The 24,482-nt window shown below is 39.4% G+C and overlaps 1 protein-coding gene across 2 annotated transcripts in view; it reads right to left on the bottom strand.

Moving 5' to 3' along the window:
* Nucleotides 1-24,482, bottom strand: part of LOC121885597 (netrin receptor UNC5D-like) — a 180,761-nt gene that overhangs the window by 50,250 nt on the left and 106,029 nt on the right. Inside the window, exons 1-2 of one of the 2 annotated variants that reach the window (XM_042395212.1) lie at nt 16,595-16,681; nt 15,762-15,828 (exon numbers count right to left, since the gene is read on the bottom strand). Coding sequence is in view for 1 of the 2 variants with exons in the window: in XM_042395211.1 (XP_042251145.1) it covers nt 16,595-16,801 (207 nt within the window). In the remaining variant the exon portion in view is untranslated. Of the gene's footprint in view, nt 1-15,761; nt 15,829-16,594; nt 16,802-24,482 lie in introns of those variants that run through there. The other variant, XM_042395211.1, reaches the window with a different exon arrangement.

The following is a 24,482-nucleotide window of genomic DNA, read 5'->3' as shown; positions in this document are numbered from 1 at the left end:
GCAGTCCTTTAAGGGGCAATGACCAAACTAACATCTAACGGGTCTGAAGTGACATTTGCAGGTGTGTTAATATGCTGTTTAATGTGCTGCAGCTGAGCAGCTAATTAGCTAACTAGCCTGCTAACTGATGTTAATTAGCTGCATTTTACCCGGTGGTGGCTGGTTCAACAAGCTAAGGTGCAGGACAAGATGTGTGTTCATGTTTCTAAGTTAGATAAGGAGGAGACTTTAGCAAGAAAGCTAATGTGAGTTGTTGTTCAAAGTCTGTGGCTCTGGTGTTGTGTAGCAGGACGCTATCAGGCTCAGTGTGACCGTCTGCTATGCCTATGATAGAACACCATGTTATCTCTTTATGGAAGATTGATTTGCTGTATTGAAATAAAGACTCCAGCTGTGTAAGCAGATGACAGAATGGTATTTGGTATGTTGATTGTTTCTCAAAGGAGAACACAAGACAAGTTAGTTACAGAGTGGATATGTATGCTGTAGAAGACAAAAAAGGCAATTTAATTCCAGTTGACACATTAAATGGTTGTTGACATCAGTAATTGTTAACAGTAACAGTTTCAGCCATTATGAAACACAAGATGCTGATTTACATTCCAAACATTAATCCATAATTAAGTCCATATAGATCATGAATGAACTGATTTTTTTTTTTTTAGATACAGACTTATTAGTCCATGCCACCACCACAGCCTTCACTGCCAGGATAAGACTAGCTGAGGTAAGGAAGGGTTTACCCACCCTTTTATTTTGCCACTACAGCCCTGTTCGCTGTGTACATAGTGGGTGACACAGCGTGGGCTGCTAGCTGAGGTGGATGGATATAGCTTTAGGAGAGCGTCTGTCTGATGTGAACCCAGCTTTGGGGAAATGTTTGTGTGATGTGACATTGCGGCATGCAGCTCAGCATGTGGGGGCTGTGAGGGTTGGCTGAGGGCCAGACACAGACGAACCCTGCTAGACAAGCGGAACATGCTCCCAGCAACATCTTCAGTCTGGTCCCAGCTGTGTATGTCATACTTAATCCCAGAACCAAAGGGACGCGTTACTCCGTGCATGAAAAAATCATGATAATTCAACCATTAAAATGCTGCGAGTCCTTATTTCCCCAGTCGCCTTGTTTATGATTATCCAAAAACCACGTGTCTGCTTATTAGGAGCTAGTTTTGCATACACAAGTAGTTTTCACTCTGTGGGCCACTTCATTTGTATCACTTCAATTTCTTTAACTAATAGTTTGTGACACTGAGGGACTCTGAGGTGTCTCACTTTCCCCCATCAGACCCCACCTTTCTTTCTTTGTCCTGAGTTCATGCCTGGGTGATGGTATCTCTCAGCTGGCTAGGATCATAATACACAACACTGGAGTCAGTCTTTGACAGAGCATCAACAGGAATAGATATCCATACTTCCTCTATCCACCCTGCATTCACTACTTTCCCTCAATCACTATCTCTTCATCATTGAATCTGCAGGAGCTGCTATCCTCTCCTTCTCGAGACAACCAACGCGGTATCCATTTTCAGCCTCTCTTTCACTCTCCTATCACCCACTCCATTTCTAATGTCCTCTTTCTCCCATATCCCCCCTTTTTCTTATCTCTCCATCAGGGTATCATCCTTTCAGCTGAAGACTATAGCCACAGATATCCCCTCTGTTTCACCTTCCTCTCTCCTCTTCTTTCACTCTGTCCTTCACTAATCTCTTGAGTTCTATCACTCATTTCTATCTCTTACCCCTCTTACAGCATTTCAAAGGAGACAAAAATAAAGTCATTTTCTGTGATACGTCAAAGCACGCAGTAGGCTGCAGTGGGAGCTTTGTTTTGTTTACAGCAACTGTCTTTCTTTTATGTTGTCTATGGAATTATAAGGCAAGTATTTCCCCCTATAAATAACATAAACCTCTGATTTAGTGTCTGTGCAGACTTGATACAGCTTCCTAAAATCATCCCAAGGAGTTTATCAGTGCTAGCTGTTTTCCTGAAGGGAGGTTAAAATCTGGGTAGCGATGATTACATAGAATATCCAGCTGAGCCTTGTCTGCCTGTGGTTTATCAAAAGGCTTAACAACAGCAAAGGGATAAGGAAATAAACACTGTTGCACTAAATTTGAAGATACACAGTACTGTGCAACAGTTGTGTTGCCTAGAAAGATGATCAATGTACCTTTTTCTTGGCAAAATCCAAAGTTGGTAAAGATTATCTTCATACTGAATTTGAGGAAGACGCATGAGAAATATATGATTTCAGATCAGTAAAATAACAATGTAGTTTAATAATGGATTAAGGGTTTAAGATGCCCAACTGTTATACTTTATCACATCTCAGTCTTTCTTTGTCTCTCACGGTGCACTTTGAGTCTCACGATACAGTTTCAGGCATTGTCTTACATTAGGCTGGACAACCCTTCACTGACACAAGAACTACATAGCAATATTGACTTGGTATGTTCTCTACAGAAAGCTCTCTCTATCTGTGTTTATGTGGGGCATCCATTACTGTCAACCCTGATCAGTCTCTTGTTTTACGGTTCAGGTTAGGCCAGTTAGCTTTAGTGCTAAAGCGAGGGCACACATTAGAGGCAGAAACTATGTTTGCTCAACATCATATCAACCAGGACGGGTAAAACACTCTCTCACATGCACACAATGCAGGTTTACACTTCTCAAATATTTATGCATATCCGCAGGGAAACCTGCAACCACCACTGGTACTGCGGTGCTCAGATTTACTTCTAAAATGTGTGGGAACATAGCTAGACATTTAAAAAAAACAACAACAAAATGATAACATATTGTTAATTCAATTCCATTTACTTGCTTAAATTTCCCACTCGGACTCTACAGATGTGAATTGCTGCATTAAGCCTCCCACTTACATTCTGCTTCTCTCTGCTCTCCCTTTCTGTCTGTTTTTTTTGTCAATGGAAAAGAATGACGAGCAGCTGATCCAGCTAAACAACATCCTACACTCTAATGATAGAAAACTTTGACAAAAATCCTAACAAAATAGGTAATTTTTAGGTGAAAAATCTAGTCTTCTAGTCTTCTAGTGTTCACAGGCATCCTGTGAACCAATGACCCTAAACCCCAAATGAGCCAAAAAGACCAAGTAGGGCTGGGTGACACCACAAAACTGGTTTCTATCTGATAATAAGTAGTTTCAGGGCCAGCATCACCAAAATTGATACCAATATAATTTCTTTTATGTTAACTTTTCTCTGTTAATTGATTAACCATGCACGATAAAACACATATGTTTTTTAATCCTCACTGTCAAGTGAAAAACATGTGCCATGGATTAAAAATTGAAACATTCTCCTATTTCTTAAGCTAACAAACAAACAAACTTTAAAACCCATTGGATTATCTGAATGCCTTGTCATAAAGCTGAAAACAGGGATGTTTTTCTTAGCTAATGAAAACTTTAAACTTTGGTGAAATGTTGTTTTCATAGTTTCTCTGAATGAGGTGATCTCTACATGCACAGAACAGCAGCAGAGAGGCAAAGCATGCACATACTGTGAGGATTATTTGGTATTGATCCTATCGACACTAGTATTAATATTCAAACCATGACTTTGCATCGGCTGTATTGATCTGCTCATCCCTAAAAGGAAGGAAGTCGTTCACATTTCATCTCTTGGTGTCAATATAACACTTTGCAAATTTTTGATTTATTGATATTTTTAGACAACTGTGTAAGTTTAATGCATGTCATAATGGGTGAGACGCCTATAGTAAAATCTTCATCACAATCTCTATCAGACTGTACAATATCAACTTGACGTATGTCAGATTGTGCGCTGAATGCATGTTGAATCGCAGCTCTATGATGTAAGTAAAAGAAAGCATACGAAAGCAAAGCCACATCATCAGTTTGTGTCATCCATCTGCACAGCTCATATGTTTTAAAAGTGCAGCAAAGTCACAAAAACTTCATTTTTGTTTCATTTCCATCCTTTTGGTTTTTGTGTGCCATTGATGTATTAAGGAGAACAAGTGTATTTTCCCCCTAAACTTTATTAACCAACTGCATTTAATGTCATAATGTCACGCTGGCCAGTTTATTCTGTGTAACTACATGCTGTATTCTGATTGTTTGATTTATAGACATGGGTCGTAGCAGCAGTCACAATGTGATAATTTGGTCATAAATTTCTGACACTGTCAGAATTTTGCCTCAGGCTGCCGTTTGATCACCAAAGCTCCAAATCGGTCATTGGTAGACGTGTCTCACAGTGCAATCTAGGAAAACCGTTTTGGATTGATGACAGGCATGAAAGATTATTACTATGTTTCCTCTCAGGATTGTCAAACTTTCATCTCAGGCAGCCCAAAATCGCCCAGAGTAAAGGGGCCTTAAACTCTTCCATTCCCTGGTGACGCTGGTGTCCGCGGGTAATATACTGTCTTCCAGGGACTGTAGTGGGCTCAGTTTTAAAGCTACAGTGAAGATACTGGTATCATATGAAACTAGGCGATGTAAGGAATCCTTTGGTACCAACCAGGCTAGCTTGTTGGTAACGGGGCTAAATAACACTCCAAATTGAGGCTAAATTTTGGTGAGGGAAAAACTGGCATGGCCATTTTCATAGGAGTCCCTTGACCTCTCACCTCAAGATATCTGAGAGAAAATGGGTTCTATGGGTACCCTTGAGTCTCTCCTTTAGAGACATGCCCACTTTATGCTAATCCCATGCAGTTTTGGGCAAAAACCATGCAGTTTTTTTGCATGCAGCATAAATGTGTTATTTTTGCCTATTCTAAAAATAGTGTATTTGAATATTTCTGCATACTGGGTCCCTGAACAGTTTTGGAATTGCATAAATTTGGTATGACTGGAAAGCTGAGACTCTTGTGGATTCAATGAGCCCAACTCTATTCATGTGGTCTCACTGGATTTTGGTTTCACTACATTTCATTGTAGTGAGACCATTTTTGAAACTTGATCTCACTGTATAAAATGACCTATTGTTACCTCTAGGATAATCACAGCCTCATGAAACTTTACAACTACAAACTAGAGACCTAGGACATTCAGAGGATGTATGGCTTTCCTGGGTATATTGACAATAAGGGAGTTTCTGAGCAATTTCCAGAACAGAAGTGCTCGTCGTCCAATTGCCGAAAAATGCAATTCTTACAGAAATCTCCACATGTCAAAAGTTTTGAAATACCAAATCACAGCATAAATTTTTCTGTGGTGTTCCTCAACGTCTTGGTCTCTTAATGTTGTATTTTGGAAGGATTTTTGACCATTTTTATCAATTTTTGAGGGGTCAAAAATGGTTACATTTTGCACCAAATCTGTATAACAAATGGTATCAATCCAAAAATTGCTGCAATGATTTATGAGACATAACTGAGCATGGGCATGACCATCATATATTTCCATCATAATGTTCTAAGCCCTTATACACTCTAAACTTTGTTCATTACAGATTTGTTACTGGAAAAACTTGACACACAAGTGCTGAGCTGCATCTCAAATTGATCTTCAGGCTCCCAGCTTTTAGATGATGTATACTACTTCTATGTGGCACATACTGTTGACCTGCTATCTCCCCCTAAACATCTGCTGTCCCCCCAGAAATGAGTCTATGGTAGGGTGGCGGGAGTGGAAGAGGTAAACTGAGTAAGAACCTGCTCACTTCTTCACCTCTAGAGATATCAAGAGGACAATTAAGAGGACCCTTAAGCTGTTTTTCTTTTGGGCAGATTAAGATACAGTTCTTGGATAAACAGCCAAGCCCTGTCTCTTTTGGTCTTGTGGGTGTTTTGACTGGGCCACTGAAGTTACCAGTTCCAGTCTTACATTTTGACTGCAACTGTTGCAGGTGTCAAGCCAAAGACAGTGATGTGAAAGTGCGATGCTCTGTTTTGTCATTTACAGGCATACCTGGTTGGCATTTTGTTGTTTGGTAACCCACCAATGGCTTGATTTTCATAGAAGTGCAAAGACTACAACAAACAGCACTTTGACATTTTGGTGTTTTTCAGTTTGGCGGCGCAGCATGTTCAGCACAACGGTGGGAGGACGAAAAGGCACAAACACATAGTAGTTTCATTCAAATGAGGCAGTTGTGCTGATATTTTGGTGAAAACTGAATCACAGAAGTGCTGAGAATAGACATCTGACAGCCAGGTTTGTTTTCGGTGTCACTCACTTGGTATTATGGTGATTCTGTCAGTGAGTGCAAACTAAATCCTTAGAAGACATGTGCAAAAATTCCAGGAATAATGCTAATAATATAAACAAACTGCTTTAATTAAACATTTGCAAAAGAGTATATGTGATTTCAGAAACACACTCTGCAAGGAATTAACTATTAATAGATGATAATCACAAGTTTCTGTCATCCACAGGTGCTTTATACCAAAAATATGAAAGCCTTCTCCTTCAGTTACTGTGATTAAATCCCTACAACCGACTGAAGCAGGAGGACAGATATATGTGATGAATCTGCAGCCTCCAATTTGAAAAGTAGTGCGCTGAGCAGAGTCGTTACACGCAGTGATTCACTGTGCTTACATTGATTAAATCATGTGCAAACAGCGCTGGGTTGCTACAGAATAACGGCACAGACTTCTGCACACATCAAGCTGGTCAGCTGGAACTCGGTATTGTCTCAGTTCAATGTACGTGACATCATGTGGATGTGCTGGACACATGCAGCAGTGAAAAACAATGAGACAATTAAAATTTCACTCTGTTCACTTCACCACTTATTCTCACCCTCTGTTTCTTTATTTCTGTCTCTTTTTCTCATCCAAAACACTGTATTACCAGCAAGCAATTCTCCTGTGATTCATGTCCTCCTTTTTTTGTCTGGCAAAAGTAAAAAGTGGTATATCTCATTTTAATTCTTGAAATAAATTTTTAGCCGTGATATGAAGTAATGCAGCAGAATTACTAATGTAGTTTTTTTATTGATCCAATCATATTAATGGTTTAAACAAACTATTATTGTTTCTATTATTTATTTCCATAGTTATGTTCAAATTTTATAGTGCCTATAGTAGATTACTGGTGCAATATCATAGAAAACATGACATAATTCTCACTGGATTTCTCTGTATCTCTACAAACATAAATTCATCTTAAAATACCACACCATCTGCCTTTGGCTGCAGATCTGTTGTGCCACTCTGCACCACTCAACATTATTTTCCTACTTGGAATTCCTTTGAATGAGCTTTTTCAAACTGCTCCTGTGATTGCTACAGCTATTCAAAAGGTAAGAGGACAGTAATGTGACTGGCTAAGAGGGTAATGTTTATCACCACAGACTGTCTCACAGTCTGGTTTAGTTCATACCTCACTGTTTTATAATTTTCATTATCCAATCATAATCTTCTTGCTGTCACCACTCAATATTTGGACCATTTTCCTGTTAACAGACACTCAAGAGTCTTTGCTTTTTTAGTGTGTGCATAATCTGTGTAACTAACACCTGGCAAATGCATTCTGATTCCCCAGAACTCATAACTGATTCATGCATCTTGCTGTGTTCAGTCTAATGTCTTCACTGGACCAACATTTTAGTCACTACACATTACCATTCCGCTCTTATATGTCACTATACAATTTGTCAATAATGCAGTTAGTCAGGGAAATGTTTTTCACACCCCTTTAGTCAAAGAACTCAAATATAGAAAATCAAAAAACAACAACAGACAAAAGAACAAGTAATATCAAACTGATAATGGCAACACAATAAGAGAAACTATTTGGATGTCCGACACTCAGTGTCCTCTTTTATGAAATTTCTCATGAAACATTTCTTTATCGATAGATGCAATATATTTCAGGCTGACAGCACACCATTTCCCAGTTAATGGTTTGAAAAGCAAAGCAATGGCATTATTCATAATAACTGCATAATGATAACAAATGGGCATTCATTAGAGATTCTACAACCTACACTACATCTTGCAATGATACATGACAACAGTGTCTGGTTTAAATCTTGGAAAAAAAGAAATTTATACTGTTGATGAAAGTCTTTGAACTCTCGGTCGTGTAAATCAAATAGATGACAATAGTCGTACACTAGTATCTAAAGAAAAAAATAAGAATTTCATCTATTGTCTCTTGGCTGCAAGCTTTTATTTATTTATTTATTTTTTTTGACAGTATAGTAGGAAATACATAAACCACGAGTCAAGAAAAGACAATTCTTTCAACACCTGACACTTCTGTATGTGTTGCTATCTCAGAGAAGAGGTGAGAGTTAAGTTACATGCACTGTGGCATCCTGCTCTAAATAGATGTGGTCTGCCCAGAATAGCCTGATGTCAATTGCACAAGATTGTCTTTGTGGTGCAACAAACGATTTTTAAAGTATCTGTCTGACACATAATAATGCTTAAACTTATAATCAGTCCCTCAAGGATTTCGCAGAGTTTTTTTGTATTTGTTGCAATCAAAAATGCTCGATTTTGTATGCAATTTGTAAAGATTTATGTGATTTTTTTTTGCAGTAAAATTGCGTGAATTGGCAAAAATTGCATGTCAAGGAAAAAAATTGCAATTTCTTTAAGACCACATTTCCCATAAACCCCGTCACTTCCTGTTTTGCTCTTTTTTTCCAGTAAACAGACAAGGGGTTTATTTTGATGATGAGAGGAGAGGTTGATGAGCCTTGCTGACTGTAAATGAGGAGTTATTTTTGTTGATAAAGCAAGTTTTGTTTGGAAAGGTGGAAAAGCTTACTTTGTGCCGTAATGCCTTCAGCAGAACTCCTGTGAATCCCACCTGGTCATACAATCAATACAATTATCAATACAAAATAAAGGATATCGATGGACTCGTCGCAATTGTCTTTCATTCTCAATGCAAGGTATGGACGTTAAATTTAAGATGATATATTTATGTCAAAATCATCCTAGTAGCACCTTTAAAGCTGAGAAATCACAGGAATTTTGCAAAATTGCAAGCCCCCACAAATGCATTAATTATTATGATCGCCACATCATGATTTCCTGGAGGGATTGTTATAATGCATAAGACATCAGCATGCACATTTACATTAGATTGTTTATTTCTATTTAAGGCCTTTCCCACTGTACATGTCTGATGTTTCAAGAACTTACATGATTAGAATCTGAGAAAATAAAAAAGAACTAAAACTAACTAAAAGAGGGAAAATACAGCCCACACTCGCTCATTGTCATGCAAAGTCGAGCAGTCAGGATTAGCTTGCAGAAAAGATGAGTTGCAGGTATAAAATATTTAGACATTACATGGTGTTAAAAATATATTTTTTTACTCTGCTACACTTCTAACAGATCGAGAAATACAGGATTCGTTCAGTTGGAATAAACTGTATATTAACACTAGAACCACCAGGGGTTTGTATCTAAATTGCCAATGGGTAAAATTTATCTGTGTGCCTGGCTACCACATTTTTAATACTAAAAAATGTATTCTGTCATTGTATTAAGGCATTGTCTCCACAGAGGAATGTCTAAAGTCACAAAATTAGTTTGTTTAATCATCACCTGTGTTTTGGTCCTCTTGTTTTATAATCTAAGTATCTTTAAGAGCACTAATCACTTTGCATGGCCGTCTACATAAATCGGTCTAAAATGACACTGAAAATGGGTATTAGAAGGACATATTTGCATATTTGGGGGGTGTGATATTATTATAAAATGACATTCATCACATTATGAGATAACCCGCTAGGTGATGTTATTAGGGAACATAATGTTAGCTTCCACAGCACTGCTGACGATACACAATTGTACTTATCTGTTGAACCAAGCGATCCAGGATACTTTTAACTCCCTGACTGCCTGTCTGTCGGCAATCAATAGATGGATGAGTAATAACTTTTTAAAATTAAATGAGGAGAAGACAGAAATCTTACTAATTGGCCCCAAAGCAAAAAGGGATGAGCTCTTTAAAAGACTTGGCAACCTGACTCCCTTGATCAAACCAAAGGTAACAAGCGTAGAAGTCATTTTAGACTCTGATTGAGCTTTAGGTCCCATATAAGCAAAGTGACTAAAACAGCCTTCTTTCATCTCAGCCAAGGTTCGACCATTCCTGACTCAGCAAGATGCTGAAAAACTAATTCATGCTTTTATCTCAAGTAGGTTGGACTACTGCAATGCACTTTATGGTTCTCCCTAAAAAGTCCATTGACAGATCACAGCTTATTCAGAACTCCGCTGCCAGACTGCTAACAAAAACAAAAAAGAGAGAACACATCACTTCAGTCTTGGCTGGACGACACTGGCTCCCTGTGTCTTCCAGAATCGATTTTAAAGTCCCTCTACTTGTATATAAAGCTCTCTCAATGGGTTAGGGCCAAGCTACATCACAGACTCCCTGTTGCTTTATGTTCCTTCACGAGCCCTTAGATCTTCTACTGCAGGCTTGCTAGATACCTATAACCTTACCCAAAAGAAAAATGGAGATGCAGCTTCTCTTCAATTATTCATCCCAAATTATGGAACACTTTACCTAAAGACATTAGAGATGCAGGCTTGGCTGAAAACTTTAAACGACACCTAAAAATATGTCTTTTTAACCCAGCCTTTCTATGGCGCTATGTCACACCATTCCTTGAGCACCATATCCCACCATCTTTAAGGCAATTTTATTCCATTTTAAGACATTTTTATTCCATTTCACTGATTGATTATGTGCTTTAAGTAAGAATTTTAGCTGTGTTTCCTTTTTAAGTTATTCGTATCCTCGTTTTTTTATATGCAGAGCACTGTTTTTCTTGTTTGTCTTCTTTTAATCTACACGTTTCCTGTTTAATGTTCTTGAAGTCTGTCTTCTTTTTATGTCTTTAATGTAAAGCACTTTGAGCAGCATTTCGTATGAAAGGTGCTATACAAATAAAGTTATTCTTATTCTTATTCTTATTCTTATTCTTATTCTTATTCTTATTATAACTCATGTTTTTTCAATCAGTGGTTCTCAAAGTGGGGTCCAGGGACCCCCAGGGATCCTTGAGGGGTAACACAAGTAACACAATGACAGAATGTATGACTATTCTGGTCATGGGTTTCATACACTTTCTGCAATAAAACATCTAAAAACAAAAATCTTATCAAATGGGGGTCTGTGGTCTAATTATTGAGTTTAGGGGTCCTTGAAAAAGTTTGACCTAAATACCCCAAATGGACAATAATGAGCCATAATAATAACGATAAACATCCACTGCACTTATCGGTTTGATGTCACAACGAAATCGATATGAGAAAGTCAAGAGCACATTTTCACCTTATCAATTATTAATTTAATTCATTTCAACACTGTGTAATTAAGAGCACATCACCAAGAAACCTGAAGTAACCATTAAAGCTTTTTTTAAAATTTGTAACATCATAATGCAAAAATATATTTCTCTTTTGATGTTCCGTTCATGCAAAGTGTAAGGCAACAGGCAAATTAGGCTAAATAGCCTATAAACAATAAACAGTAACATGGCAAAACAAAAAATGAATTAATTATGAACTAAGTTTTACTCACAGTGAATTTGTGAGTAGGCTAAATCATCTTCATCTGAACTCTTCGTGTCCCTCAAACACACTCTGAGCAGAAATTCAGCACCTTGACTGTGAATTTCCCACAGACAGCTTTCCTCCACTTCAGGCACTTGGCAAAGGTTTTTTTTTTTTTTTTTTTCCAGGTCGTTCTGCTCTGCTCTTTTTATCATTTAATTACGACTTGTCAGATCACACACTCCAACACTCCAAGTTGCCTAGCAACTTAAAATGTTTAAACATAAACCACAGAGAAACAAATGCATTTCATATACAGGTTAAATTTTACCAGGTGGCGGTTATAGATATAAATGCCCACGTTTTTAATCTGGTTTCATCTTCACTATTTTTAACAATAGGGCATGCGTCACAACATTATTCTAGGAAAAGTCAAAGACTAGGGGACATGAATATTTTATTAAAACATAGTAATGTACAATTAAAAAAGCCAGCTTCTCTTATGCTTATGGCAAATGAAGTTGAAGGTATTCGTAGAAGCTCTAATAGACATTTTCTTATTTTGGTTTCTACATTTATTTTCTTTGTCTGCCTTTCTGTCTCCTGGAAGGTCTGAATCTGAGAAAAACAACACAACACAAAGCTCAAATAAATCTCCCTAGTTGAGTTAGCAACCTCTGGACAGATACGGTCTCTGTCCTCTGTCTCAACCCCCTCTGGTCGAATAGTGTCAGGGCATCTGTTGTTGAGTCTGTCTGCATTTAATTCACAGCTTACTGCTTTAATAGCTGCAGCCCCCTGCTCTCTGCTGAACCCAGGGGCCATTCTACCACCTGACTCAGACTATAATAGCTTCTACTGAGATACAGCTGTTCAACTGCCTCCTACAGATGAAGCCGGATGGACAGCCAGAAATGTCTTAGCTGAAGCGAGATTTTCTCAACATGTAGCATGTCGGCCCACCTCTGCCTGTGTAAACAGCCTTAGCAGTAACATGGACACAGTTAGTGAAAGATAGTCGCTAAATCCCTGATCAGGTCCAGAGAAATCCTCTGTATCTCAGACATGGGAATGCTAAAGCATGCCAAAGTGGCAAAGCCACACATCATCATGCAGGGCACCCTTACAGGGGCTTCAACTTGAGCACACAATATTATAATACAAGGAGATGTGTTAAAGCTTAGTTGGGTTGAAGTGCTAAGAGGAAAGAATGAAAGAACATTTTAAAAAGAGAAAGCAACGAAGAAAGACAATTAGTGAGTAATGGAAGGAGAAACGAAAAGGAGAGACAGAGAAAACACATGCTACTTTCCAAACATGTAGCATGTCGGCCACGAGCCAAGTGAATAATCTACTCCATAAAAATGAGTGTCACGTTCAATCAATGTGCAAACAAGAAGAGTCTACAGCCACACTAGCGTATATGTGGGGCACAGCAGTGCTAGCATGTGCTTATTGGCACCAAGTACAGCTGAAGTAATTAGTTTTGCAGGTAGTTTTGTGTTATAAACCAATGTATGGAACATATAAAAAGATTAGACCTCATCACCAAAGTTATTCCATTTCATTCTGAGGGGGACATGAATTATCTGAACCGAATTTCAAGGCAAACCACAGTCATTATTCACTGTCTATGAACGATGAATATCCGCTAAATTTGTGCAAATCCATTCATTAGATGTGTAGATATGTAACTGGATAAAAATAACAGTAAAGTAAAAGCCAGGGCATCACTAAAGTCAGTAAGCTTCATCCTCTGGGGGCCATTAATGTCTGAAGAATTTTGTCTAAATACATCTAATAGATGTCGAGATATTTCACAAGATAAAGGGAACTTTGACTTTGAGCTGCTAAACCCAATAATGAAGCAGTAGTGATTTTTTTTCAACCTGTAGCAATACTGAATGGGATTTTTTTGTATTCAGCTTTTTCTGAAAAAGGCATCAAAGAATACAAGAAAAGACATGTGAAGTTATTAGTTTTACACATTGCTAAAATTTTTTACACAATTTCACCGAAAAAGCACCGGAGTGCTTTGAATTATTCTTGTTTCATAAAACCATTAAATGATGGCCAATATTGCTACTAGCTATTATTTTTTTTTTCCATTTTAGTTTCAAAACCCATCACAATGTACCTGAGCAGAACAAAATAAATATATAATGGAACGACATCTGAAAGCAAAGCAGTCCACATTAAAGGGAATCATTTTTATCCTGCTGCTCATTTAATATTAGACTGAAAGGAAATGTGAAATCTGTTTTTTGGGTCTAAAAATTAATGCCATGCTTGAAATGACTATTCCACTGTGCACAAAAGATGCATTAAGCAATGATAGTTTCAACATTAGAAGCCATTTAATGCTTTCAGAGGGACTCTGTTGGAGTGTGTGGTCACATCCAAGTGTGGGCTGTAAAAGATGGCCCAGTCTAGTGTTCTTAAAAATCAACTGATATTGGCATTAATTTGGGGACAATGTGTTCTTCACTTTTCTTTCCTTTTGAAGCATCATCCAATAAAGTAGTTGTTACAGTTTCTCTGAAAGATATTTTTATGTCATGCCAGAGGGCCACCACTTCATGCAAATGTTGTAGTTTTTCTTCTTGTATACAGCAGTGCTGGAACTGCATTTTCAATTAGTTCCCTCCTGTGTTTGATTACAAGGTGATATATGCACTGAGATGATCAATGATAAGACAAAAACATCTTCATAATGAAAAGCGAACCCTGGTGAGAAGTTTTGACAACCACTTTAACCAACAGAACAACTACTGTGCTTTGATAGTATTTAACAAAAGCAACAAGTGAAAAATCTGCCTACATAAATTGTGGACTAAAGGCTCTGTACTACTACTGTTTGGTCATATACCAAAGATTAGACACAGACAAGAAAAAGTCAAGAGATCATCAAAATCAGTAGGCGTCATCCTCTGGAGACCACGAATGTCCAATAGAGATGTTTTACTCTGGACCAAAATGGTGAACAGAAAGAACAACATTGCCATCCCTGGAGACTTTAGCTACTGTCTCCATGTAAACATAAAGTAGAAGTAGGATTTCACTTCTATTACTAATACTGTACATCTGTACATGTTCGAGCCCCAACCCATAGAACAACCCAAACAATAAAGGCTACAGAACGGCTGTTTGTGGGCATGAACAGTCTGATGTCATCACGCTGGTTGAAGCCCTGGCTTTTCACTTTACTTTTACATACATTCACCTCAAGTTTTGGGACTTTGACCATGTTTAACATAGACATCCGTCATTATAACAGTATAAAACTAACAGAAAACCAAACAAAAGCATGAGATGATCTCCTTTAAGATAATGAAATGATTGTGGTTATGCTGAAAGTGTTATGCATTGTCCTGTCTTGTATCAATAAGTAATATTCATATTAACCATGGTGACAATCTTTTCCTAACCATACCAAAGTAGTTTTACATGCTTAACCTTCACATTAACTGTAGAATTTATCATTTTAATTACTGGCAGGAGGATCTACCAGTCTCTCCACAAACAACATAACTCTATTTTATGCCTTCATGAAATTTAAACTTAGTAAGAATTGTCTGTCTATGTGTTACACTGTCACTTCGGCTTTCAGCACTGGTGCTATAGCGACAGTCTGAAGTGTTGATAGACAGGAAGAAGCCCCAGAATAGAATACATCAAACTTACTGAGAACTTTTGCGACAATTCAACTCAATGTTGAAGTATATTTAAGTCTAATCAACGAACGACTCACTAATTTAGCTAAATGCTCTGTAATTGATACAATTATTTCACTTTTCAAAACACATTCAAATTAAAGGTTTTCTGTCTGGTTTTTGAAATCTATTTCAGAGGTGCTAAACAAGCAGAGGTCAAGGTAACAATAAAGACTAATAAAGTACCCTAATTCCACATGTACTCTCTTCGTCACGACTTCCAGCAGCTTGTGCTTAGGATGACGCATCCTTTCACAGTCCAGTTTTCTACTTAAGGAAATTCAAGTGCAAGGGGGATTTTTAGGATGTTCTCATTTTTGGCTTTTATTCTCTCTCCTTCAATCCCCTTTTCCTTATGCGCCTCTCCGTCCACGTGTCTGTCCCAGTGGAAACAGATATGATATGGTGATAAGGAACCAGATGAGAGCAGAGCTATGAATCCAGACTAGAGGCGATAAAAATGTAGAGGTCCATTCTTCTCTGGAAGGAGATATTGATTGGTGCTGTGTGTTAAGTGAAGTATCAACACTGTTGCACTAATAGTAGCCAAGGCAGGCAGATAAATATTTTACCTTCATCCTGATGTCTTTCTGCAAGTTATAATCCAATTAGATGATGATTCTGATGTTCAGTGCAGACCTAGGAATAATTATTAGTGTGGCAAATAAGTTTATATGGATTCGAGATAGGAGGTTTTGCAAAAGAGCACAACACTTAACAAAACAGTACTTCAAAAGTTGGACTACCAACCTAATTTAAACCCAACTTTCCCCCCACTGGATTTAACTGTTTACAACGTTCACCTGACAATCATTCTATTTAATTACAATACAAGTCAATATCAGAGGGAAGAAGAAAATATAATTTAGTTTTTCAATTATTGCTATTCAATTTGCTGTATAAACATAATTGAATTCATGAGATATTTAATACCCATTGTGAGGTGATGCAATAAAACAGACAAGGGCATTAGAGGAAAAAAAAAAAAATCTTTGCAGTTTGAATGAATTCATTTTTGATGTTAAAACAATAACAACTGTATTTCAGAAAGTTGCATCAGAAAAAGACACCATTCGGAGTTCAAAGTCAATCTTAAAATCGAACAAGTTGGTGCGTTTCATGGTCTACCAGTTGTCATTTCAGTTATATCAAATGTGACATACAATACGCACTAAAGAAGTGAGGCAAATATACATGCAGGGTCGGACTTAGGACATAGGGATTGTCACAAAGCTCATAAAGTTCAGTCTTCAGAAATCAGTACTTGATATCCGAGAGATTAATGCTACCCTTATAACTTAAAATGACAGGAGAAAGGCTTAGCTTGTATACTTGTTTGTATATTCTGTATATATATGACATGTTTGTCTGTGCACAAATGACCAGAATCATTTTTTTGTCGTACCTGTTCCCAGGTCAGTGTGCTCTTGAGACATGTGCTGGCTCTGGTGGACCCATTCCCCGTTGCACTTGAAAAAGATTTGGAGAGCGGGCCGAGCTTGACACCGGAGCTTGATTGGGTTGCTCTTGATGATGTAAGCATCAACGGGCTCTTCCAGGAAGTGGGGCAGGGTCCCGGACTGGCCATGCTGCAGGCTTTCACCTCGGGGGCCTGAAGAATAAAATGAGATTAAAATGAGACACACAGAAATACAGAACAAAATGATTAATCCGTGGCACCAAGATGACTAATTGAAACCACCTCAGATTTATCCCCTGTCAAACAGCTTCCATCTAATCCAGCAGTTAAAATTTAGTTAACTACTACTGTAGCTCTTTCTCTATCTTCTACTATCCCTCACTCTCTCCCTCCCTCCCTACTGCAACCAGGCCCAGCTAGCAGCCATTATTCCTTACAGCGAGGTCTCCCTCAAATAAATCGTTTCGGAGCACAACATAAGAAATAACACAACCCAACATCACCCCATCCCCACCATCCATTCTCTGCCGCCACAGCATTACAATACAGTAATTTACACACTGTAGTCCACTGTAGAACCAATCCTCTTGAGCATCACGGTATTAAATATTTTAAATACAGGGTACTTTGAGGAAATCTAGGCTACACTTTATTTTGCAAACCTTCGAAATACTTGCATGTATAAAAGAAATGCCATCCTTGTTTGGTGTTGTTGTTTGGTAACCCGATTTATTTGGGAAGCATTGGCTTAGAGTTATGTCAACTGCACTGTTGCCTCGATATATGCTTTGTTTTTCTACTCTGTATGCTAAGAAATAGCAACAGGAGAAACATTTTGTTGAAAGGTGAGAAATACTGAGTTTCCAGGGGGAAGACACTTGGGACAACTAGCTGAGCTGTAGGACAGGAGCTGGAACACATTGCAGTTTTTAACGCAGTGCAACCCCAGAATAGAAATCAGTATAAGTGCTCTTTGACAGACACTGTGTTACAAGCAGCTGTGATCAAAAATGTCAAAAACACACGTCTGCCACTGAGCAAGCAGAATCCTTTTCAATAAAAGAACAACAACAACAACAAATGAATTAGTATAAATTATTAGAATAAACATCTTAGTGAAACTGAACAAGATAGATGCTTCATAATGTTGATCATACAGATCTACAGTACAGTACTCCCATGAAGACTTCTTTGATCTCTCACGATGTTGGTGTTCACTAAAGACGGTTAATTCAGTTGAAGAATTCACCGGCAACACACTGGCAGCACATTAACAGGCATTATTCCCTTCTTCCCCGCCCGTCTGAGGTGTGTTCCAGACAGCGCACGTTTTCCTACTTCTGAGGCCCCGCAAGTGTAATTACACTCTGACTAATCTCCTAGTTTGCTGGAACCTCTTTCATGCAAGTGTGAAGGTTTTAGTCAGGCAAACCCGTCCCACACCCGCCCCTCCCGATCCCAACTCCCCGCTGCACACTGCATGTTTCTCCACCGTGATGGGTGTACCTGTGAAAACCCCATCAGGATTAGAGAATCCACTCTCTCTTTCTCTCTCCCTCTCTCTAGCTAATCTAATCCTCCTACCTTTCCTGCCGGATGTCTCCTGATTGAGAGGAATAGATAAAAGACCCTACGTGATTCCCTGGCTGTGAGAATCACAGCACCTTGCTCAGAGTTCCTCTTCCCTACGCGTGACACATTCACATTCTCTCCCACATTCCTGGAACTGAGGCTGAACTAAGAGACATGCTTTTAATTTCAAAATGACTAGCTCCAGGCAAGCTTTTCTTGTACAGAGTGCTCCAATTTGTTTTGCGCATGGAGCATTGACATGGTGTGTTTGTGTTTGGATAGATGCAAAACATAGACGTGAGTGCGCATCCAGACGATGATAAATGGGAACATGAATGCACAAACACACAGCTGTCAAACAATGCCACAGCCCTCCAAGTAATGACTCATTTGTTAATAGATCAGGTATTATACTAATGCTTAGCAACGCCACTGCAACTAATACCTCACATATCAACAACGGTGAGGTTTAGTGAGCATTACAGGCTTTATTTCAGAGTCAGTTGTCCCCTCACTTTCAGTATTTTCATTTCATATTCAGCAGGTGGCATAGTATTGCGGCAGACAGATTAGGAGAGACACAGAAAAGGAAACTCTGGTGTGATTTAACCTCAGGCTGGCAGTGGGACATGTGACTCCAGGGGGAAACACAAGCACTTAACTGTCTCTGGGAACAGCATAACATCTTCTTTGCTCTTGAAATTGCTGAATATAGATCACAAAGTGCAACACTAAGGACTATAGGATGCCCCACTGACACTGCACCTTGTAGTAAGTACACACAATGAGATAACTCATGTTATCGTATGACATGCGGCTGCAGGATGTGATGGCGTTGATGGTGCTGTGGGGTTTCCGTCTGCTGTTCAAACAATCTCCACGGTGACATCTGCTCACACGACTTATTTACATGTCGTAGTTGTTTCATCTGCATGGTCCAGGGCAGGCCAAAGATCAATATCTCTCCTTTGCATGCCTCAACGCCATCGTTCAGGAGACCGCTGTGCCCTGTGCTTCACAGGTCTCACAGCGATCTACAACCAAGGCTTCAGCTCGGTAATCAGGGCCCGTGGCATAGGCCGTAAAGGCGGTCACATAGGGCGCCAAATGAGGGAGGGGTGCTAAATGAGTGGAAGTTTTTATATATAGCTTTTGGAAATATGTACATGTTCTCCCTTCTTAATGTTTTCCTGTCTTTTTCCCAATTAACTTGCATGGGTTTTCATCTGGTTTGATCGTCCAAAGCCTTACTGTTCTGTCAGTTTTCGCACGACAGCCACCAAACTTCATGTGCTACCTAAGGAAATGCCACCAAACACTCACTGAATGGCATCTTGACTCCCACTTGCCTTTTTTTGTCACAGTCTAATTTGAAAGACAAAGTTTCTCTGTGTGTGTTTTCAAATAACTGACTTGACCTTTTCTACTTTATAATCATATTGAGTATATGTATGCAAAACAGAGCATAGCCTGGATGACACTGGATTTGGAAATGGTTGTAAGAGACTCTATCTATGTCAGTGCAAGGCCAATGGCTATGAGCTTATTTGAAATGGCTCGTGTTGGTATTAGAGCTAAGGGTGGTTGGGTGGTGGTGCTGCTGGAGTTCATGTGGATGAGAGCCCAGTTTGGAAAATTTTATCCCCCTGTCCATAATTCCTGATGGCTAGCCTGGACTGGGAGGACATTGTCTGGGCTTGAGGTACCACTGTGGAAATTGATTTTTAGAGTGAATTCATATCTGAAGTTCTTGGACTGGAGGTTACACTGTTTTGGGGGCTCCAATCTAAATCTTTTGGGGCTTCAATCTAAAATCTCGTCTAGGGCACCAACATAGTCAGGGCCAACCCTGCCGGCAATAACACATAAGGGGCACAGATATATCTAGCCCAGTCTGAGAGGAAAACAAGATATCACTGCCAAAGGGCTGAGTGATGACTCTATCAGACACCCTCTCTCTTTCTCTCTCTCTCTCTCTCTCTCTCGTAGCTACTCTGTTTGTCTCGCACACAAACAAACTTTAGCCAAAGATGTGGACACAGTCTGCTGTGATGCGACCTGTAAGAGGACTCAAAAACGTTTTTGATTTCCTTAAGCAAACACTCCATCACTTCACATGCAAAATTAAAAGCAATGGGCAAAGTGTGGTCTCTTATGTCAGCTCAATGTATTCATAGCTTTTAGTGAAAATCTAAAAGAAATAAGTGGGAAAGAGCCCCTAGCTGATTGGACTAATGTGGTAAAGCCTTTGGGTGGTAGCACAGGCTGTTTCACACAGAGAAATATGACTGCTGCTCCAGCACACTTGTAGCGATCTGGAGAGGCAACAGCCAGGCTGATGTTTGCCAAATTCTCCTCCAAATTCAGTACACTGCAATCTCATATTCTTACAGACAAACTGCTATGGATAACACAGGTTCCTTGTCAGTGGTAGGTACTCTAACTGTCACTACACAAACACTGAGCCCCAACAGACATGTGTCCTCTTCCTGCTGCTTTTTGTTCTGCACACCAATTCCCATGTCATGAAATTTGCAGATGACATGGATCGTCTTTCCTGCCGTGGAGCTCAGACTTCAGATCAAGGCCTGGTGTTGAATGACTTCATCCAGTGATGCAACAACCCACGCCTGGATCACAATATCACAGAAACAAGGACACGCTGGTGGATTGCACAAGACAACAAGCTGAGTGTCACGTACATCCACGAGGAAAGAGAAGGGTGCAACAAAATATTCTTTAAACTTTTCACTGGGAGCACAGTACACTTGTAACAAGACTTCAGATCATTGTAACACCTGCAAACAGACCAACAAGTCAGTTTAAGGCTTTGAACAGCTCCCGTACAGCAAACACTTCCGATTCCTGGGGTGCAAAACTGATTGCAGGAGAATCTGTTTTGTTCCGGAGGCTGTTTCTTTCTGAACCTCAACCCCTTGCCGCCCTTTACAGGAAGTAATTGTTACACCACTTAAACACACAAACCCCTTATATACAAGGGATGCTGAACACAAGTTCAACCTGTGTTTGACCATTTGTAAAAAACAATTAGTACTGGGTTAATATGGGTCATTAATGTTTGTGCAAACCCTGGTTGACAACTGCAGCTTCATGTCACTCACCTAACAGGGTTGTTTCACCATAATTAAAACTGGTCACAGTAGTGCTCTTACACTTGAGATTTAATAATGTTTTATGATTTGTCTCCTTCATTTGGTCACATCTTTTTGAAAGGTGCATGCAAACATTTTTAATCATGTTCTGAACTGAATTTATGGCAGAGGGCTAGACATCATTTCTTGTTTAGTATCTCTGCAGTACTATACTACACCGTAGCAGCTACAGGGTTACTAGATATTGTACTTGTTACAATAGTAAGCCGTGTCCTCCCTGAAGAGTCAGACCTGTACAAAACCCCAGCTGCAGGCAGATTTGGTTCAACAAGTTTGACAATTTGTGTTGAAACATCCAGAAGAAACACATTTGCTTCGGTCTGAAAGAGTTGTAATGGATATAAATGCCCTTGCTCTTGCAGTTTCAGTAATCACAACACTGCCATTCTCTACACTTTTGCCCCTTTTGCACCCAAAATGAATTCAAATTTCCACCGGCACAATGGCACATTATCTCCGATTTCAATCCTCCAACAGGTGTGGGGCACCATAAAACAAGTCTCCAGCTTATACTTTATGTGAATTATCTGCCTGGCCACTAACAAGAGCAAAACCGAGAGCGGTGTCTGTGTGTTTGTGTAAAAGAAAGAGAGCACTACAGAGAGAGAGAGAGAGGGGGGAGAGAATATATGGCTTTAATAAAATGCTACATTGCCTTGATGTGTTGTCCAATAATCAGTGGCTTGAAGCCTAAAACATTTTATCGTGTATCTCATTTTCAAAATTATTTTTGAGCATCTTAATATCTTAAAAATGCTGCAATGACGACATAATAACAAATAACTTGCATTACCAGTTCTATTATACTTAGTCTGAAAGACCAAGCAACTGGAAAAAACTGGGCAGAAGCAAAGAAGTAAAGTTTGCCAACTGCTTTAATTCACTACACAGCATTCAGTATTAATAAGCAGGAAGCAGCTTAGCTTAGCCAGGAATTAAACAAATCTACTAATTAATTATTAGTTTGTTAATTAAGAGTCAGTGGCATCATATTTGGTTAATTACTTCATCATGTTGACATTTCAGGTTTGAGGAATAAGTTAGTTGGTGAACGGGGATCCATTTTGTGGATTTCTTTTTGCTGCTAAGTATCGTTGCCATTGTGTAAACACTGACTTTCAGGCTAATGTCTGTGTAAATATATGAATAAATACAGCTTGGAAATGGTCAGCGCTGCATTAATTATATATGCCCAGTGTGAGGTGTCTTCATATGCAGTATTGACGCAAATCCATGCAGCAGATGGATGGTCTAGATTGAGGATCAGAGTTGAAGCTAGCAGAGGAGATGGGGGTGGAGGGAGATTGGTGAAGCAGATGATAGGTGGGTGTTGAAGATAGTGAGAAGTGCTGGGGGAGCATCTGTTCAGATCAACCGGGTGCATGGCAGGAAGACAGTGCAAAATAAAATGTTCAGCATTTTCAGGAAATGCTTATAAACTTGCGAGTCCAAAAAGAAAGGCACTTCTTTTTGGGTCCTTAGCCAACTTGGGCCCACTGAAGGATCACAACCTTTGTGATGCACAGCTCCCACACCCACTTCCTCTCTGTCTGCAGAGATCTCTGAATGACAGGTTCGCCACAGGGGAGAGACAGGCAGGCAAAGATGGAGTTATTTGACTCCCAGGACAACAGCAAATGGGGCGAGAGAGGCGATAACATGTAAAAGCCTGACTGTGTTCGGTGTTTTGCTGACACTATCCATGATTCATCCACATAAAAACACATGAGCCTACAGCTAGAGGTGACAAGCTGACAGGTAGGGGTTTAACGATACACAAAATGCATGTTTTGGGGTCATGGTTCAGTACCTTTTCGGTACAACAGGAAAAAAAGAAAGGTAGAAAATAACATTTTGGCCCTTTATTTTGAAAAAATGCAAACATCCAACAATGGCTCATTGGTCAAAACTATTATTGAAACAGTTTAGTTGTGCTGCTGTGGGAAACACAGGAAAACAACCTTTCTGTTTCTTGCAAGGAGTCAGGACACCTGCTGACAGCTATTTTATGCTGATTTATGTTCTCTCAGAGCTACTTCTTATGACGTGCTGTCTGACCACGAAAATCACAAAATCAAATGTGTTTATAGTTGTTCCGAATGGCTTTGGAGGACTGAAAAGCTGACTGTCACAGAGCGGGGAGGGCGACAGGGTGATGTGATATCGTTTAAATACAGGGATAACGGTGCATATTTTAATAATAGTGTTGCACTCAGTCAATGTCATGAGAGGATCGTCCAGCTTGGGTCTCTCATTTGTCATTCCAACAGCAGCGACACTACATGAGCAGGGTAACCATGGTAACCAGGGTAACCAGGCTAACTTGGCTAAGCCAGTTAAGTGGCACACTGTCACAACATTTCGGGTGGAACCCGTGCTCTAGAATTATTGTTTGGCACATCAGAGTAAGTAGATTATTAAATTTTTTTTATTTTGACAGTAATTGTTTGGGTCATGGAGCATACCGAACCGAGGAAAGTTGGTACCGAATGGTTTGAGATGGATACACATACTGTTACACCCCTACTGACACCAGCTGGATGCACACAGATGCTTCTCTTAAAATGTGTGTTGTCTATAAGAGTACAGCTAAGTTGCCATCTATTTCCAACATCTCCCCAAACTACAGTAAAATTCAAGATGGTAGGTGGGCAATAACCAGATCTTATACCATTATTTAAAATCACATCCCTGTTTCTTTCCTGGTTCTTCTCCTCCCTGTCCCCAGGCAAGCCTAACAGCAACTTCAGTCAGGCTGCAGCAATCCCTGGAGCTCTAAATCTACTCTATAACTTGTAATTTCTTTGCAACTGGAGTCACACAGGCAATTTCTGCTCTGTCTCTCAGACTTTTAAAAACAGCATGGCCTCCAAAGAAAGATATGCCAGAACGCTTTGTTCAAATATTGATGCAAACCTCTCATCTGTCATCTCAGGATACAACAGACACACGCACAAACACAGACACACAGGACGCACACACACACACACACACACACACACACACACTCAGATAATGTGTGTGCCACAACTGAAGCACTCCCAGGCAGAGTCAGTTTTTCTTACACACATGCCAGATGTCCAGTCAAAACAAGAATGGACAAATGTTGCTCTGATCGACTATTTCAC

Source organism: Thunnus maccoyii, chromosome 19, assembly GCF_910596095.1.
Source record: "Thunnus maccoyii chromosome 19, fThuMac1.1, whole genome shotgun sequence".
NCBI classification, from domain to species: domain Eukaryota; kingdom Metazoa; phylum Chordata; class Actinopteri; order Scombriformes; family Scombridae; genus Thunnus; species Thunnus maccoyii.
The sequence above is the reverse complement of the archived record's forward strand: the minus strand, read 5'-3'. Positions and strand labels throughout refer to the sequence as shown.